A 20,098-nucleotide genomic window follows, 5' to 3' on the forward strand; every position below is an offset into this window, starting at 1 on the left:
GCATGATAAGCATTAGCTTGTATTGACCCCCCCCCCCCCCCCCCCGCCCCCACACACACACCAGACCCAGGTGGGGAAAAGTGAAAATACAGTACGTGTGTTTGCCCCTGTTACACACAGAGGTTGTCATTATTATGTTTAATCAAAGTGCAGATTATGCTCTCATTAAAAAAGCGTTTTACTTTGAATGGAAACAAGGCAGAGCAGCTAGCAAAGTAATTCCCCTCAGATTTCCCATGGGGCTAAGGGGCTAAGCAGCCAGTGTCTTAATCGTTTGACTTCTCGAGTGTCTCTTCACTGCACCTGCCCTCACTCCTACTCTGTCAGAGGAAAAATCCGCCATATTGATTTTTCCTCCTCCTTATGAAAGAACCGTAATGAATAGATAATTAGTCTGAATAGGCAGATTTTAGTTATTGTCTATTAAGGCTAATGTTGTTAAATACCAGCACTTTGTTAGCAGGGTAAGCTGTTTCTGCGGCCTCATTGTGTCCGCAGGGGAATGCAATTTGGCTCAACTAATTGCGAAAGATTTGAAAGCGTGGGGGAAAATATGCTATGAAGATATTGGAAGTCTTAACAAAGTCTTGAGTGAGTCTCAATACTGAGTTGCAAACCGCTTCAGAGGCCCCTCTTGATTGTCGTTGGCGGTCGCGGAAAATTAAAAGGAAAAAATGTACACCGAATTGGTTGTTTAAACACACAGCCTCTCGGATCTGTTTCATTCTGAACCGGGACACCTCAAAGATTGACTGACTCCATATTCTGGGATGCGAAGGGGGTATATCATAACTCCTACTCTCGAGTTGCAGAGCCTCTGACTTCTTCTGTTCACATACATAATGGAAGAATAAATAGAATGTATACCCTCAGTCGTTTCCTGTCCTTTTAGATCACCGCATTATGGAAGAATAAAAAAAAAAAAAATAGGCCCCACGGCTCAGTGACAAACGTAATCAATCAGTGAATACATCAGTGGGTACACAAGTCGCAGAGTTTAATTGAGAATGTCAGACTAAAGTTAGCTGCGGCTGAATCTCTCTACTGGGTGTAATTGTGCGCGAAAGATGAGAGCGGCAGTGACCAAGAGTGGGAGGCCGCTGACGGGGAGAGCCACGCCAGCGGGATGTGGCAGGCGTGTGTCTGTGTGTGTGTGTGTGTGTGTCTGTCTGTGTGTCTGTGTGTGTGTGTGAGAGCCGCCGATCGATAGAGAGCTCAGGGGGCTCCAATGATCTGTCTATTTAGGGACAGGAGAGAGTCTCCTGCATCACAGCACCCCCTCTCTCTAATGGAATCTCAAACCTAATCCTCGATACAGTACATTAACCGTGTCTCATTTCTCTCTCTCTGTCTCTCCCCCTCATTCCCCCTCCCTCCCTTCCTCCCTCCCTCCCTCCCTCGCTTGCTCCTCTTTTTCCATTGCAGGTGGAAGTGGAGGTGGAGAGCATGGACAAGGCTGGGAACTTCATCGGCTGGCTGCACATCGAGGGGTTGAACCTGTCCGTGGCGCTGGTGGAGAACGCCCTCTCCAAGGTCCACTTCACGGCCGAGCGCAGCTCCTACTACAAGACCCTGCTCTCCGGCGAGGAGGCCTCCCGGCAGAGGAAAGAGAAGGTTAGCCACCTAGCATTTGCTGCGCCTTTGCTAATATCTTTACGCACAATGACACTAGTTAGCATCACCCAAACCCTGTGACCACTACTACCACACCCTGCCACCTGTAGAGGAGGCCGTCCAGGAGAGGGAGGAGCTCGGGTAGCACGATAGCTAGAACTCGCAACCTCGAAAAGAAGGTGAGCCTGTTAACATTTGCATCGTTCAGTCTCCATGACGACGACAACAACAACAAGAACTTGCTCTGCGGCGCGCAGAAGCCGTCTGGCAGAAGAGCAATAAGGTCATAATCTCAGCGGAGTGTTTGAGTCTGTAAGTAGGTGCGCCAGGTCTCAGCACGGGCGCAAGCAGGTGCACTATGGATGCAGCTGCAGAGAAGAGGAGCTAGTTTACTATGCATGGGGCCCTAGAATTTGCATTTCTGCTGAGAGATCTCGCCCTTGCACAGAGAATCTGTAAAGTCACCCTGTCGTCATTTTTACATAAATTCACCCGAAATGTACAGATACCGTCTCGCCAAAACACTGCGAAAGCCAAGGCGATGTGCAGAGGTGAGGCTATCGTGCACCTTTATGGGGGGAGAAATGCGAACATATTCACCGTTATCATTGAAGCTCCCTTGCTTCTCCCGAGCCTTTGATGGATGGAGGCCTCTCTTTCAGTGATCCCAATCTCTCCCTCCATTTTCATTATGGGTCCAACAGTCGCCCTGCCAGATGAATGCAGTCCCGGCCAGCTGTCGGGCCGTCCTCTATCCTCTTCTCTCCCCCTCTCTCTCTCTCTCTCTCTCTCTCCCCCTCTCTCTCTCTCTCTCTCTCTCTCTCTCTCTCTCCACTGCTACCCTTACACCCTGGGAGCTACGGCAGCACCGCTTCATATCAGGATGATCTACTGCCAGAGCCACGCTGTGTTCTCTGTCCTCCTTCTGAATCCATCACAGCTCTCTCTCTCTCTCTCTCTCTCTCTCTCTCTCTTTGTCTGAAATGGCTAAGAGCGCACATCTGAAGAGTGAACCCGGGGCTAGCTTACAAAGTAAATCTTATCGGGCTGATGTGCCACTACGCCACCCCCATCGCCAAATCTAACCGCAGTGAGGCAGTTCCTGCGATCACTTCTCAGACACAAGCGGTTTGATCCCCAGCGTTGACCCCGTCTCAGCCTTGCACCTTCTCTCCAAGTTGTGCCAGATTGACTACCTGATGCCGGTTCTGACCTGACCTGGAGGAGGGCAGGGTGGAGGAGTGTGACCATGATTCTTAACCTCTATCCATCTGTATTTCAATCGTTCTCTCTCTCTCTCTCTCTCTGTCTCTGTCTCTCTGTCTCTGAAGGGCCTGAAAGGGCCAAGGCTAACAGTGATTGTGTTTGAAGTTGGGTTTCCATGAGCGACTGCGGCTTTATTCACTTTGTGTGTGTGTGTGACAAGGAAGTTGTGTGTGCAAGGAGTGTGTGTGTTGATGTGCATCTTCGGGGTGGATGAGGTGGGGCTTGCAGATATAATTAACCCTTCGGGACCTGCTGGAGAAAAGCTGAAAGCTCTGCTTTTCTTTTTTCTTTTTTTTTTTTTTTTTTTAAGTGTTGGGCCGGCCTTCGGTTTCCGTGTAGCGAGGCTACGTGCATCCTCTCTCTCTCACCCCCTCTCTTGTATTGCCCCCTTGGCTGTGGATGGAGGAGAGATTGCTGTTGCTGTGTCAGGCGTCCAGACAACAGAGGGGTTTGCTGTAATGAAGTGGACTCAGAGGGTCCACAGACTGTCCTCATTAAAGTGTTTTGGGGGGGGGGGGTACAGGGTTTGGGGTAGCAGGGTTGAGGCCTGCTGCTTTTGCAATTGAGCTTCATTCCCAAACTGAAACTGCTTAGCTCGAGTGACTTTCCCTTAATAATATGAGTTTTTGCGTGATTACACCAATGGGAGTAAGTAATTACAGTCTAAATTAATGCTTTCAAAATATGTTTTTTGTCTTCATTTGACTCAGCTTATTTACTTGCATGTACATCAGCATCTCCTAAATTGATGTCTGAAACTGTTTCCCAAGAGAAGGTTCACCTTTTCCCTGTTCAGAAAAGTATCCAGTTGAACAGGAAGTTCAAGATGCGGTATGCACCATGCTTAGCACTGTTCCCTGGCTGTTGCAAGTCTGGGTAAGCTTTTGGGCAGTGGTATGACTTTGTATGGCCCAGTCTCACACTTTGGGCAGCAGGGTAGGAATTTACCCGCGGCATTTGGCTGTGGGCGCCCTACTGATTAGCCGCAGTGTGCTTGGAAAAAGGCTGTGTTCCAATCCATAGGGATAATCCTGATTCCCTACACACTGCACAGCGTGAATCTTCCCAGGGAACTATGTAGGGCACTGAGTAGAAAAATGTAAAAAATGTATTTCAGTCACCCACACAACAGAGATGTAAACAAAAGATCTTTCCCGGACATGTATGCTAAGTAACTACAGACAGTATATGTTTGTCACACAGCTTACTAGTATGTTAGCTGCTATGGTATTGTTATTGTACCATAATGGTTACGTTACATTTTTAGCCCTATTTATGTAAGTCGCCTTTAATATCAGAATATTATTAGTTAAAAATGCTATACACAGGACTTGACAAATAGCTATATCATATAATGCACACAAAAAATATGACTTATTTTGAAATTTTCCCACAATCCTCGCTCAGCTCTGCCAGTAACTGTCGAGAAGACTTTTTTCATTTCCTGTATGGTGTCGATACCAATGTCCGTTTGTTCCTCTCAGGCACTGTGTTGAAGGTAGGGGAGCTGAATGTAGAGGTAAAGATATTTTGAGTATCGGTCTCAGTTTTTTTGTTTACTCGGTCTTTGACTCAATCAATGATGATTGACTTGTAATTGAGCCCCACGGTGTGAAGAAAACCCAAATCTGACACTCATGTTAACTGTCTATACAGAGATATTGAAAAAACAACATGTTTCTGCTCCGTGGGAGGCAATTGCTGCGAGCTGTGGGTTAAAGTTTGTGTGACAAATTTACACTAGCTTGCTGGCTAGTGTATTTACTAGGTCAATAAAAAACAAATAAAAACTGATTAGGTTGCCTGGTGGTGTCCTGGCTGTGCTAGTGGGTAGACAAAGGCTAGGCTATAGCATAATTTCAGAAATATTAGCGATGATTTGCAGCTTTTCTTCAAGTTTTGAAAGCTCTTTCTGAGCATCATTATGTTGCATGGTTGCTCCAAAAGAGACAGTGGTTACTCCTTGTCAGGAGTATCAGGCAAATCATGTCCCTCTTGGGTTGTTGCCACCTTAATTAAGCCTCTGTCTTTTAGATTTTGTTGTAGATGTAGTTTTAACAATATGCCAGTCCTTTTTATTCCGATGCCCATTTTTGTTTTGTTTTGTGAAAGCATTCTTGTGACCTGGGACTGGGGGGTGGTGTGTGTAAGAACTGGATTCCTGCTTACGAAGCGTCTCTGGAAACAAGTTCACTTGAAACATGCTGGCTTTTCTGTGGTATAAGTGCCATTGCATTTATGTATGTGCTCCTGTCCCACTATTCACATGCTGAGAGAAACATTTCTAAGTGGAATGGAACAGCTGTTTTTATTGTGCCTTTTCCCCCCCATAACTTCCCAAAGAAGGAGAGAGAAAAAGGGGTGGTCTTAAGGTAGGGGGGGGGGGGGCACCTCAAGGGACAATTCAAAGAAAACTCACACCAACACAAGAAGGACTGTTGGAAATGGAGAGAGCGAGGGAAAATAAATCAGCTCAAGCTATATACCAAGGGCTCTTTTTTTTGTTGCCGTACAATTCAGTGGTTTTTCAGTCCCCTCTCTGTTGTTGCCAGGCAATTTCAGTGGCGTCAGTGTTACTGAAAGGGAGGCCTCTACCTCGGCACGCCTCGGCAAACAGGCCTCATACAGGCAAACGAAAGCAATGCGCAGATAATTGGAGCGGCCTAATTATGAAGAAGTAAATCTAGAATTGGTCCGTGATATTAGCCAGAGTGCGGTTTCTGTTGAGCTGGGGGTTTTCTGCTGTAATTACCAAGCCTTGAAGGAGATTAACTTGCTCTGATGGTCCTCAGGGAGGGAGGGAGAGAGGGGGGGGGGGGGGGGAGTGAGTGTGAGAAAGAGGGAGGACAGGGCGACCCCCGTGGAAGACCTTGGTCATATGATCCGTCATCATCCCAACGTTCCCGTCTTTCTGCTCTCTACAGAAACCCCCCCCCCCCCATCCCCTATTCTCTCATCTTTCCTCAGTCTTCACCATGGTCTCTCTCTCTCTCCCTCTCTCTCTCTCTCCCTAATCATCTCCGAATCCCTCTTATTAAAAGGATTAATGCTTCACAAATGCCCTAAGTCATGCCCTTAGCACCCTGAGCTTCCTTTCTTTTGGGAGGCGGAAGGGGGCTGTATCGCTCTGTGTGAATGCCTTTCAGAGTGAGTGAGTCAGGCACCTGCATCACTCATGACCTTTTGAGAACAGCGGAATCCCGCGGGAGTGAAAGCTGGCCCCACTGCTGTCTTGGCTTAGTCGCGTATCCGTCCGTCAACGCACTCGTCTGAGCACTTTAAGTAACTTTAATCTGGGCTTCGACATTGAAGTCCAAACGTGTCCTTGACGGACGCTGATTTGAAGTGCATAATCCCGTTTCAGCACTTTTTGGGGGAGGAATCCAAAAAGTTGCCAGGGACTGACTTCACTGTCCTACCGCCCGAAGGCCTAGGTGTGAAATACTGTACACACGGAACGATTGGCCAGAGCATTTCTGTAATGTGAAGGAAATCAGCGCTTACATTTTCCCATGATTGGCTGACAAGCACTGTAAGCATGTCTGAGTTTTGTCAGTGCACGGCAATTTCATCCCCTCTCGCCTCAACCAACACTGACTCACACAAAAGGGTCAAGCGGCTTGCCTCCCAAACCAAAACATTCCGACGTAATCAAAAATCCTCCCTCTCTCTCTCTGGAATGTCGATGGCTTATTTTTAGAAGGGTTGGCAAAAAAGGGTCCCATGGCTTTGGAGATCTCCCCATCGCCCTATCTGCACCGTCTTCCCCACAGTCAGCACATTACACACCTGGCTAAACAAGCTGAGAATGAATCAAGATAATTGGGGTTTTAGTGAAGCTAATAGGCCTGTGTTTCCTCCCCGAGGACAGGCTTTGGAAGCGTACCTCAGTTTACTGTATTCAATCCTCTGGATTAGCCGGCAATAGCGTTACGTTATTTTCGTTTGCTGCATTCAATATGGAAAAAGGCTATCTCTACCCATTTCATCATCCGACGTCTCATTGTGTGCAACGGTTTGCATTGAATCAAGAAGAAGCGAACGTCAGGAAAAAGTCTGAAGTATTCCAGATGACATGCATGTGTACACTCTGCATTTCTTTTGTCAATGTGTGTTAATTCCAAAGCTGCTGTGAATAGACAACATACAATCACACACAAGGAACCTTGATGTATTTTCATGAAATATACAGGCTCTGGTCTATTATTACTGGACTTGCAGCCTTAAAGGGGCAATTAATTTTAGATTCAACAAAGCAATCTCGCCACCACTTTTTGTGGTAGACAGCTGACTGAAAGGGCTGGAGAAATGTAACCACTGGAATATATAAACTATGGATGCAAGGACCGGCAATCCATGAGAGAGAAATTATTATTTTAACCATGTTTGACGCTAACAAGCTTATGTTGGGTTATAAAGGGGTAACCGGTTAAACTAAGCACGAGGCTAGTCCAAAAATGTAAGCATGCGTGTTTTAAATGTCTTCAATGTTGTTCAGTCTATTTTTTCTCTCCCTCAGAGAGAGAACCCATGGCAATCACCATGGTGATGCTGTAGCGTGTGCAGGGATTATTATTAAACCACCCCATTGAGAGTTGTTGAAGTGAAATAATAAGGGAATTCAACTGCCAATCTGCAGAAAATATCAGATGCTCTTTCTCCGGGTTAGCCCCTTTTAACAAAATCCCGCTCTCGCTTTCAGCAAATTATTACTTCTTAAGTTTGGCCATTTAATTGCAATCCTGGGCTCTTTACCGGGAGCGTTGTCGACGCCTATGTGGACACGCATTGCAATCATTACTATTATTCTTTTTTTCATCTCAAATTGCATTAGGTAGTGTGAAAGATTGAGACTAATAGCACTGGGGCAGCGGGTGATTGTTTATTTATGTATATATATATGTATATATCCTGCTGGAAGTCAGCAACAATACTCAGGTAGGTTGTGGCGTTTAAACAATGCTCAGTTGGTACTAAGGGGCCCAAACTGTGCCAAGAAAATAATCCCCACACCATTCCAACCTTTGAGTTACTGTTGCCTTTCTATCATCTCAAATCAGTCTGGCCATTCTCCTCTGACCTCTGGCATCAACAAGGCATTTTCGCCTAGAGAACTGCCGCTCACTGGATATTTTCTCTTTTTCGGACCATTCTCTATAAACCCTAGAGATGGTTGTGCGTGAAAATCCCAGTAGATCAGCAGTTTCTGAAATACTCAGACCAGCCCGTCTGGCACCAACAACTATGCCACGTTCAAAGTCACTTAAATCACCTTTCTTCCCCATTCTGATGCTTGGTTTGAACTTCAGCAGGTCGTCTTGACCATGTCTACATGCCTAAATGCATTGAGTTGCTGACATGTGATTGGCTGATTTAGATATTTGCGTTAACAAGCAGTTGAACAGGTGTACCTAATAAAGTGGCCGGTGAGTGTGTGTGTGTGTATATATAAATATATATTCTGGTCATCTCCCCTTCTCATCACTCTCATTGTAGCCTTTTAATTTAACAAATGCAGGCCAGACGGTGTCAGACAGGAACAACGGCGGCGATGTGGCGAATCAGAGAAAGACTTATCCAATTAAGACAGAGATACCTGTCCAGCACACTGAGAGACCATGACGGCCGGCCGGGGAAAAGCAGCGCCGGTGGCTCGGCTTAGATGAAACGTCACGCCAATTCTTTACATGGTCAATGAGGTCCTCGGGCACAAGCATTGTATATCGGTTCTCTCTTTATCCAGGCACATCACTTATCCAATTATGCCGCTGATTCCTCTGTTGCTAATTTAAGGGATACAATTTACATTTTCTTACACATGGCCACTCAAAAGTAGTAGACAAACCCCCGCAGCACCTTCTATCTCCACTAACAACTCTCATTTCTAATTAACCCAAAACAGCGGCTCTGAACAGTTTTTTAAGCTTTCAGGATTCAGCTCAGCGTTTGGATTTAGTTCTGTTTGTGAATTCAAGTGTGCCAGTTCGAGGCTGTCTGTGCTGGATTAGAATGGGAGATATGATGCTGGAACAGTATTACTCCAAATGGTCTAATACATCCCCTCGCATCGTTTCTCAGGTCCCCGCTCAGGCAGCTTGTTTGCATAGCGCAGAGTGCTTCTTGGAGTCGTATCAAAACAATCCGTCATAGCGCGTGAACTTTTGAACAAACAGGAGAAAGCTCTTTACTTTCCTATAGCGGTAACTCTGCTCTAACCCCTCCTCTTAAATTAATAAGCGTAGATATGCCGCCACCGTTTTTTTGTTTGTTTGTTTGTTTGTTTGTTTTTTTTCTCAGCGAGCGGAAAAACATAAACTGAAGTATGAATGTACGAGGGTAGCCGAACATCCTCTGCGCTTCCTGTCTAGAGTGAATAATTCAGGGCTATGGGCAGAGTGCTGATTCTGGGGGGGGGGGGGGGGGGGGGCATTGCAGTGCCGAGTAACAGTGTTTCCCCTAGGTTGTGTGTGTGTGTGTGTGTACTTGGTTGTTTTTCTTCAAGGCTGGCTGCAAGAATTGTACTTCTCATGGAACCCTCCATGACATGACCCAAAGGTGTAGCTCTTTTGGCTCGGCATGGTGGCCCTCTCCCACCCAAGTAGAGTCACGGAAACGAAAACAGCAGGCAGAGGAGTAGGCGAAAGGTACTCCTCCAGCACCGTCAGACTCGCCCCAAGTTGTCACTTAGCATCTCCTAGGCTAACACTAGCCTTCAGCAAGACACTAGTTGCAGTATTGATTAATGCTACTGTTTTATTTTATTTTTTCTACTAAGCAGGCTGTTCATTAGCACTATGACTGACGCCTACACATGGGAAGATATGACACGTCCTGAATACATAACATAGCCCTGTCTCAGCCCCACCATATGTCTTTGTTTTTGTTGAAGGGTGTTTGGATAACGGCTCTGATACAGAGTTAATTGAATGCGTTTTAGCCCCTTAGGTGTTAGCCCGGCTTACCCAGTCCCACATTGACTCTGGTGCTACAAAGCTACATGCTATGCTATGCTACCCATGGGAACGATGCTATGGCTACAGTAATCTTGTACAATAGATGGCCCTATTGTGAGACGTGTGGGCCCAGGAGATCCACTTCTTGTTTTGGTAATCATGGGCAAACACAACAGCAAGTGTCAGAGCCATGTATCAGCGGAACGTGTGTGTGTGTGTGTGTGTGTGTGTGTGTGTGTGACAGAGGGATCATGCTGAGGGTAAATGGTTGTCTCCAGAGCCTTGATTGGGGCACACAATGGGAGATGCGACCCATAGGAGACCCATAGCTGTTTGAGTGATGGGGAGGACTGTGTGTTCCTTTTATCTGCCTGTGTGTGTATGTGCACGCACATGTTTGCTTGCCCCTGTGTGTGTGTGTGTGTGTGTGTGTGTGTGTGCGTGTGCGCTGACTGAGTGCCCCTGCCCTCTCTTTTCTCTGTCTCAGCACCGTGTGCAAAAAAATGTATCTCCACCACACAAAGGCTAAGAGCTGACGGAGGCCATTTCATAGGGCTAACAGATTACATAATCTGATTCTCCCTGCGCCACTCTCTCTCTCTCTCTCTCACACACACACACACACACACACACACAGGGAGGAAGGGGGGTCTGGTTTACACACATGAACCTACACACACACACATGCACACATATCGTGAATGCATACAACAGAACTCATGAACACACATTATGAGCGCATGAACAAACACAATTCTCCCTCACACACACACACACACACACACACACACTTTGCTCCCCCTAGAGACCCGGCGCTCCCCTGCAGGCTACAGGCTTGGCCCTGGTTCCCCGCGGCGCAGGAAAGAAAAGGCGGAGGGGAGATCAGTGTGCCTAGTGATGTGTGTGTTATTTACACGTCCCACTCTCCTCTCTCCTCTCTCCTCCTTTCTTCTCTCCTTTGCCCAGTCCCAGGCTGCAACTTCAGCACTCTGTCAGCACCACTCTGAGAACACACACACACACACACACACACACACACGCACGTTCACAATACAGGAAGGGAAAATCCAACACACACAAGCTACTGTAAACAAACACACACTCAAAAGTACACACCGAATGATAAACAAGCCTACTCACCAGAAAATGCTCACAAACACAGAAACAGGAAAGAAAAAGTCCAACGTATGGGAACATTAAGAGATGCGCACACACACGCAAACCCATGGGCATGCAGGAAATATTCACTTGCACACACAAACACACTTGCGGTTGAATATTAATCAACACACAGGGTGACGTGTATGGCTGCACAAACTCCGAGCCACAGGGACGTACAGAAAACATGAAAACACGCATACAGATACACTGCTGTACATTCTGTAACTCTGTCTGCACATTGACGGACACTGGAGTGCAGTGGAGCACAAACCGTATACACATTGCAACGCACTGCAGCCGTATTGTGGCGAACCCCGTCTGTCCTCCGTGCGTGCGTGCGTGCGTGCGTCCGTGTGCGTGTGTGTCTCTGTCCTTGGCTTGTCACTGGCCCTTCTCCAGTCATCCGCGGGATTCCTGCGGGCTCTTAGCAGAGGTCCTCAGGGGCAGGTTTGCGGCTGCCCTTGGTCCGCCCGTGCAGAAAGAACGCACACAACTCGCCTCCCCGTCTCCCACCCCAGTTGTGCTCCCGGGATAGGGGGTGAGGGCATGGGGGAGGGAGATAGAGTATTGGGGGGGGGGGGACGGGGGGGACGAGGGCACTGTGGCAGGAAGCATAATGAGATATGACATTGTGAATTGCATTACTGTTGATTAACACATGCTTGGGTACGCAAGCTGCAAAGAGAACACAAACCCTCGCTGCCTGCCTGCCTGTCTGCTCTCGGGGGGGGCTTCCCTCCTTCTTTGCTCTCCCTCACTCTTCTCTATTTTTTTTATCCCTCCCCCCCCCCCCCCCCACCACCACCCCGTTCTCCTGCCTTACCCCTCATCCAAGTTGATGCGAGGGTGATGGACGGACGTATGTTGGCAGTTGCGATTTGTCCCTCCTGGGATGCCGTAAGGAGAACGTTTTCCAGTTGATTTGGCGGGACTGGTAGTTCCTGATTCTTACCTCCAGTCGGATGACTCTGGCAGTAATCTCTCTCCCTTCTCTCTTTTTAAACTCAGATTTTGAAGCTTTAAACAAATGGGTCGTTAAAACCGTCCTTTTTTAAATAGGATAACTATCAGAGAATGAATCAATTAATTATAATTAGTAATTATTTCATACATCTTTCAGTGTGACGCATTTAAATACACTTGTTTACCGCCTATTCCCATTGGTGTGCTTGTTTTGTCCTTTCAAATTGCCTGACAACTTGCAGCACTTTTAGTGAAGTGCCACTTTCAACCATTACCGGCACAACATTATCACAACATTCCTGCCATGTTCCACAAACGTCTGATATCTCCTCTCCCCTGCAAGGTCAATGTTGTACTCATCCCTGGGTGGGGATGATGCATTGGCAACATTCCATTAAGGTTTGAACGTGTAACGCGCGTTGCTTAATGTGACGATGTGTCCCATCTCACGAGAGCCACGGGTGACATTTTCCTTGCGGAATGTTGACATTTAGGCTGTTTGGGAGTGCAGAGCCAAGGCCGTGAAAACCTCCACACTCTCCTCGCTTCAGGTGTCTCCTCTAATCGCCCGCCTGTAATTAAGTTAAGCATGGGCAATACAAACGCGCACACACGCGCGCGCACACACACACACACACTTTGACATTTTTGAAGGCCTCTCACGGCGACACTTAACTCTCTTCTAATACGAATCGGCAGTAGGACACTCTCCCCCTATCCCTCTCTTCAGTTCTCCACTTAATGAAATGCTAAATATTTGTTTCTTGAGGGCACCATTTAAATGCTCCCACTGCTTTTGTGAACGTATCAACCCGACTTTTTAATTAGTTCCTGTTTTAATGAGCCCCGGTCCTGGAGATTTGGGACCTTATGTGACTTTGCCCCAAAATGGCTGCCTTGTCATGTAAACGGACTCTGACAGGCGCTAGTTGCCTTTGAAACCTCGGATCCGGGCTCGGGCGACTCGTCAGTCCCGTGGGGACAGAGGCAGTGTGAGGTCAGGTTCTCTGTCGCCCTGTGCAACACAATGTCACAGTGGGAGTATTCCGGTATGCTGTTGTAGAATGACACACACACACTCACCCACTCACACACCACATTGGCATTTGAATGAATGTGGCGTCTTGTGTACTTTTGTGAATGCAGCCACCTGTCACTCACACACACACACACACACACACACACATACACACCAATGACATTTTTAGGTCGTCTTTGCTTACTGCAGAAGTTTGAGATGAGTGATGCTGAGATCCCCCCCCCCCCCCCCCCCCTCCAGAGAGCGAGTCCGTTCCAGACATCTTTAAGCTGGGTGATCCGGCCTATAGGGTGGTGGGGACTGAAGCCTAACACTGGAGCCAACGGCTCATCAATTCTCTTTATTACCTGCTCACAGAGAGGCCTCCACTGTAGAAAGTAGGCTATTCTTAGAGCTTCAGCCAATTCCACTTTTAAATGTATTTGCGCTCTCTTCTCTCTTCTCTCTCTCTCTCTGTCTCTGTCTCGCTCTCTCTTTCTCCTTCTCTTTCTCTCGCTCTTTCTCTCTCAAACAGTCGGTCTCTGTTTTGTACCACTCCGGTCTTCACATAGTTGTGGGCTTTCTTTCCTCTCCCTACGCGTCCTGTAGCTCCATGTGTCTCTATACATGTGAAGGCGGGTGAGGGGCCCCCGTGATAGTCTGTCCCCTCTAGAGTTGTGGCCAGCCGTTAAGTTAAGACCACCCTCAGAGCATCAATCACGGCCCCTCTCAAGCCTTCTCCAAAGCCATCAGTGTCGGCGCCTCGACCCCTGGCGACCCCTCTGCTTGCCCCCCCCCCCCTGTTCGCCTTCATATCCGCCCGTAAATCTGTGGCTTCTACACACACACGCACGCACGCACACCGGGTTAAAGTTGGCTGTGGAGGGAGCATAGGAGCTGGAGCGATGAGATCAGAAAAACTCCTTTCCTTAACGGAAGAATAAATTGCCCTTTTTTTCCATGTGCCCTTCTGCCACCTGGTCTTTGGCAAAGAGAGGGGTGGAGGGACGGAGGAGTAGAGGGGTGTAAGGGGTGTCAAGTCTAGATTAGGGTGTGTGTGTGTGTGCGCGCACGGTTCAATTGGAGGTGGCAGGTCAGCTGACTGGGCCTTCCTGTCTGTCAGAGAGAGAGTGAGGGGGAGAGAGAGAGAGAGAGAGAGAGAGTGAGGGGGAGAGGGGGAGAGAGAGAGAGTGAGGGGGAGAGAGAGAGGTGGTCATTAAACAGGCGGGTAGACAGTAGAAATAGCAGAGTAGCCCGCCTGTGATAACCTCTCTCTCAGGCCAACATTGCATTTGTCACCCTTTGTCAAGAGACTCATTCCTATTTCATTTTTAAACATAAAAGCGTTCACTTCGAGTGAACATTTGGCATAGTCACCCCAAAAAACATTCCACTCCTGCGCCTCTTTGCTAACGTAGTCTCGGCTCCCCCATTCAGGTTTGGTGAATGGGTCGGTCCATGGGGCTGTCGCTGGTGTCCTGTATTCATTCATGCTTGTCAGACCAACCCTGCCTCTCTCTCTCCCCCCCCTCTTTCTCCCTCTCTGTCCAGCTACATGGGTTTAGGATGATGAAGGCTGCAGGGTTTGAACAGTGTGTCCCTGCTGTGTGGCTGTCTCAGATTGTATTTAGCCTATTCATTTCCTTTGTTAATCCTTAAGCCTTATGATGATGGACAACAGTAACCCAAAGTAAACGGATGTGAATAAATCCCCTCCTCCTCCTTCCTCCTTTCTCCCTTCTAATAAATCCCCCCCCCCCCCACCACCACCACACACACACACACGAAGGGGCGGAGAGCCGAGATGCAAAATAACGGGGGTGAACATTTGATCAGAGAGAGAAAAAAAACGACCAGTGCCGCACTCTCCCCACCCTGCCCCCTGACCGTCACCATGGAAACACCATGGAAACCGGGGAGGAATAGTCGGTTAATTAAAAAGTTGATTAATTGCCTTTTAATTGCATATTTGTACATGTAACTTGGAGGTTGTTTCTTTTTTTCCTCTCCTTTTTCCTCTCCTTTTTTTCTTTTTCTTTTTCTTCACCCGTCCTCTTCGGCTTGCCTGCAATTTGCAACGATCCGACAGAAAGCGTGCGCACACACAATAAGCTGCTTGAGTTGATAAACGGTTCGGGGAGGGGGGGGGGGGGGGGGGGGCAGTAGGGGGAAAAAAGGCAATACATTCATCAGAACTTTCAACCCACTTTATCCGTCATGACGCTGAGCTGCTGGGTTTATTCATGAAAGAGGCAGAAACTCAAGTCATTTCAAAGAGAGAATGCACAGCCAAAGTCAAAGAAACGGACTGCTAAAAACAGAGAGACAGAGGGAGAGAGAGTGCAGTCAACTGACACAGAACACGCACGCACGCACACGCACGCACACACACACACACAAACACAAAGGTATGTCCTTTGAACCCACGAACCCAATGGAAATAAGCCAGAACTGTTTTTCTGGACATGTTTAGCCTTTTTTGTAGAACATGACGGTGTTCTAGAACATCAGCGTTGTGGAACACATCTCCCACATGCTGTGGTATTTAAGCTAATGCCTCCCCCTGCTTTTCAGGGAGACATTCGTTGTTTGCACCACAATACACCTTTTAATGAATGAGCGAGGCCTCCTCTGACTACCGCAGCTGGCCCAGCTTAATTGCATGGTTATTCCCCTGTGCCGCTTTGTTTTCTTCTGATGATGTCCTGCTAGCTTGATTATGTTTTAATGACCGTGGATAGACACCACTCTAGCATAAAACGGCCCACGTTGCATAAGGCTCCATATGCTGTAATGGGTCCCCCAGGGGGGTTAAGGGAGAGAGAGAGTGTGTGTGTGTGTGTGTGTGTGTGTGTGTGTGTGTGAGAGAGAGAGAGATTGAGGGAGCCTGAGTGAGATCAAAACCGTCTGGTCCATACCAGCTGAGCGTGGTGGTGCCCATGAGGGTCAGGGCACAGATGTAAGTGTGTGTCTGTCTCAGCGTGCGTGCGCTTGTAACCACATGCGTGCGTGCATTCGCGCATGCACACACACACGTCCTGTTCCCATGGTTACGCCGTGTGGTCATCTCCTGCCTCGCCAGGGCAGGCTCCGGTTAGCAATAGCATTGTCTGCTACAGCGCCTCCTGCAGCACTCTGCCCAGCCACGCCGGCACCTTAAGTGGATCAGCCCCCGCGTGTCTATCTGGAAGTGAAAAGGCTACACCGGAGAGCTTAAAGGTCATTTGCGGCCTCTACACTATTCAGTGTTGTTGGCGGGGTGGTGGCAGACGGGGGGGGGGAAGAAGGAGAAGAGTCATATTAGCCGTGTAAGCCTAGGCTGAGGAGGCCGTCGTCGCTGCCTCGACCGAGCAACATCTGTTGGCTGTGATATGAGGCTAAGGAGAGGCTCTCTCTCTGTCTGCTTACATTCCCAGCTGCTCGCCCCCCCCCCCTCCCCCCCCATCCCATCCCTCCCAAGAACCGCCCCACACCACCTGTGCCGTTTTAATGCATTATTTATCTGCTAAGTAACCACATCCAAGTCTCGGCCTCCCTTCCTCTCCTCTCTCCTCTCTCCTTTTTCCCCCCAAATGGTCCGAGAGGGATGATGCGGGAAAGCAGGAGGGTTTTAACAGGATTAGAGCTGTTCGCTCTGATGGTGGCCATGCAGACGCACTGGGGGGAGGGGAGGGGGGGAAGCTGAGGTGTTTTCTGCCGCAGTGTGACGTTTTTAAGAGTGTGTGAGACCACTGTGTGTTTCATCAAGGGTTTGAAATATTGTTTTTATATTTTTTTTAATATTGTTTTTATATTTTTTTATTTTATTTTTATATTTTTTTATGGTGGCTATTCCAAGCCCCATCCCCAAAATCTTGACCTAATCTAACTGGTTACTACCTCTTGGTAGGTGCCTACTGAGCCATGCCCACCAACTCACTGGTGCTTTTGCCTGTCAATCACATTTGGCATTACGTTTATCTCAGATATATTCGTCACAAAGTGTCCAAAGAGGGATCGGTTGTGACATGTGGGTCCTTCACAATGGTGGACCCATTCTGATAGACGTGATATACTTGGGTCAGATGGAGACTTGGCCTTGATGTTCAGTGCATGTGTGGCTCCCTGTGCTATTGTGATTGGTATGTCAGCTGGGCTTTATAAGTCTCTATGTGGATGACATGTTGTGTCACTGTATTTATCGCTGGGGCCGTCTAGCCTATAAACGGTCATATTGTTGTGGTGTTCCCATGCGCGTGTGTGTGCGCGCCATGTGTGTGTGTTTTATGACAGTGTTGTGCCTAAGGCAGCCATGCACTACATCTGAATAAGAGGGCAGGAGAGGAGAAGCACATATCCTGCATACTAACACGCCTGATGTGTTAAATCATCCACCCCTTCTGATAACCCAATAACAGGGTGAGCCACAAGGGGTTAATGCTCCATCACTACCCCCCTCTTAACCTTGGAGACAGGGCTGGGGGATGGGTTAATGTCCTAGAATAACCAGGCCCCTTCCATTTAACCCCCATCCTCCCAACCCCCCGTCAAATGTCCTCCATTGTCCCGAGTGTGCTCATGTAGGTAGGTCCAGGTGACACCTGTCAGTCAAGGGTCCGTCCAATCAAGGGCGTAGACATTCACAGGACATCCTGGTTCTCACTCCTTGTAGTTTACCAGACGTCCAGAAGATGAGAAGATGATGGTCGGTCACCCGTAGATAGATTAGGTTTATGTCCTCAAATGGACTTCAACCAGTCAATCAATCAATCAATAAATCAATCACTTATCAAACCTGTTGGCCCCCAGTGTTTTACCTGACGGCAATCTCAACCAATCAGTCATCGTCAACCCTATGTGGGTTTTAAAAGCCGCACTGCCATCTCACGCAGATGTTTGAAAAATGAACATTTGCACTTAAGAAGACTGAGGAGGAGGCAAGGGAGGGATTTTAGTTCACCTTGATGGATGGTTTTATTAAAATAGCATTTGGTGAGTGTAGAACACACTTTCGCCTTTGCATGCCGAAGATATCGGCCTAATCCATATTCCCCCGTGAGGAAGTACTGAACAAAAACTCCCCAGTGTTCATATTTTTAGAACATTTACCAGCGATGACAATCCCTTACAGCCAAGCTAATAACACCGCTAACTTAATTGGTATACACGGACATCAATCACATCTATGTCTTTTCCAACAATTCATTACCGTTAGCAGTACACCTATCGGTCCAGTCATAAATTTACGAAGTACACGGCCAGGTCAGAGGTCAATGTACGGTTCGCGGAACGTACACGGCACTCTACGTGTTTTTTTTTGGTCTACAGTAAGTAGTGTATAGATTGGCCAGTCCTACAGTAGTTGGGTTGAGGCGTATGGATCGTTCCAGGAGTGGTATAGATTGCGCGGTGGAGTGGCCACTCAGCGTAGCTCTTGTCAGCCTTGTTAATCATTCCATGCCTCCTAATAGCTTCGTCAATACAGACAGCGTCATTGAGCCGGTGGAGATCTGGGGTCACCAGCCCCCCCCCCCCCCCCCCCGTCACCCCCCCCCATCCGCCCAACATCCACCCCCATTAATAGCACATTCACCAGCCCCCTCCGTCACCCCCCCCCCCATCCGCCCAACATCCACCCCCATTAATAGCACATTCACCAGCCCCCTCCGTCAGCCTCTCTCCCCATCCGCCCAACATCCACCCCCATTAATAGCACATTGCGCTCGCCGTTGTTAATGAAGCCCATCTCCCCACCGGACATCAATCGAGTGTCTTCGATCAGTCGCGGCGTTTTTTCGCAGGTGAAAGCCTGTTTTAGAGCATTTGGTTAGAGGAAAAGAAGATTGATAGGGAACTGGTTTTGAGTTGGATGTTTGAATGGAACGTGGTTTATGTAAATGCGTACATGTTTGGGCACAGAGAAGGAGTCGCTCTGTCTGTCCTGTGAGTGAGTGGGAGGTCACCAATGGCTCCTTTGATGTGCACCTACTGGGAAAGAAAGAGACAGACTGATTTGAAAAGTAGGGAAAGGGATACAACGGCCATTTAATTAATGATGCATTGTTTCCGAAGGGGGCTTCATTAGGAATAAAATAGAGGCTGAATTGATTTGCACTTTTATTAATAACAAGCACTCCTATTGATTTCTATTTTATGTGGAGGACTTTCGAATAATGAATTAACAATTAAACCATATTCCTCTGTAACAAGAGGGATCGCTCAATAAGTTCTTCTACCATATAATCCTTGAGTATTGGATATATTGTAAAAGTTGAACATTAAATTATGTATATATTTGTGAGTGGCAATTATGAGAAGTTTCATACGTGTCACATGATCGCTTTTCAAACTTGTCACCAGCCAGTCGTTGTTGCAGAAACTTCTGGGTACTGTAATTTAATTTTTGCCCGTTAATCTTGCCAGTTACTGTAGCAACGACTTCTGAGTACTGTAGTTTCCTACGACCAGTGTGGCACTTGGGGGGGGGGGGGGGGGAGATAGTGTAGCCTATATCCTGTGTGTGTGTGTGTCTCTTGATCCTGCTGCCACAGTCCCTGTGTGTGCAGGCCCTGCTGCCCCTCTCTCCCTGCCTGTCACTATGCCCGTGTGTGTGTGTGTGTGTGTGTGTGTGTCTCTGTACTTTGGGTGTTGATGGAGATTTGGTCTCGCTGGGCCGAACACACTCTATTGGAATTGACACGCTGTCACCTTTAATCAATGTTCTGAATGTCCCCATCCCCCTAGTTCCGGCTCTACTGTGTGTGTGTGTGTGTGTGTGTGTGTGTGTGTGTGTGTGTGTGTGTGTGTGTGTGTGTGTGTGTGTGTGTGTGTGTGTGTGTGTGTGTGTGTGTGTGTGTGTGTGTGTGTGTGTGTGATAGAGAGAGGGAGGGAGGGAGGGAGGGAGGGAGAGAAATTGTATTAATGCAGTGCCATAGTTTTGCCTTTCAGGACATTTTCAAATATCTTCCAACCCACCAGCATGCCCTGCCATGCCGTTGTTGTTGTTGTGCTAGCAGGCCCCATTTGAGCCAGAACATCTCCACATGCCCCCAGAAAGTCATGACATAACAAAGTCATAAAAGATTACTCAATTAAACTCTGCCCCTTAGCATCCATATTGGCATTGCTATAGGCATTTAAATGC

General features: G+C 47.9%; 1 protein-coding gene across 1 annotated transcript in view; it reads left to right on the forward strand.

Annotated features, from left to right (window-relative positions):
• The window catches only part of snd1 (staphylococcal nuclease and tudor domain containing 1), a 159,730-nt gene that overhangs the window by 104,169 nt on the left and 35,463 nt on the right, over positions 1–20,098 (forward strand). The window contains exon 17 of the mRNA XM_083692103.1: positions 1,426–1,614. Within this exon, the coding sequence (XP_083548229.1) occupies positions 1,426–1,614 (189 nt within the window). The remainder of the gene's footprint in view (positions 1–1,425; positions 1,615–20,098) is intronic.

The sequence above is a fragment of the Argentina silus genome, assembly GCF_951799395.1.
Source record: "Argentina silus genome assembly, chromosome: 20".
Taxonomy (NCBI): Eukaryota; Metazoa; Chordata; class Actinopteri; order Argentiniformes; family Argentinidae; genus Argentina; species Argentina silus.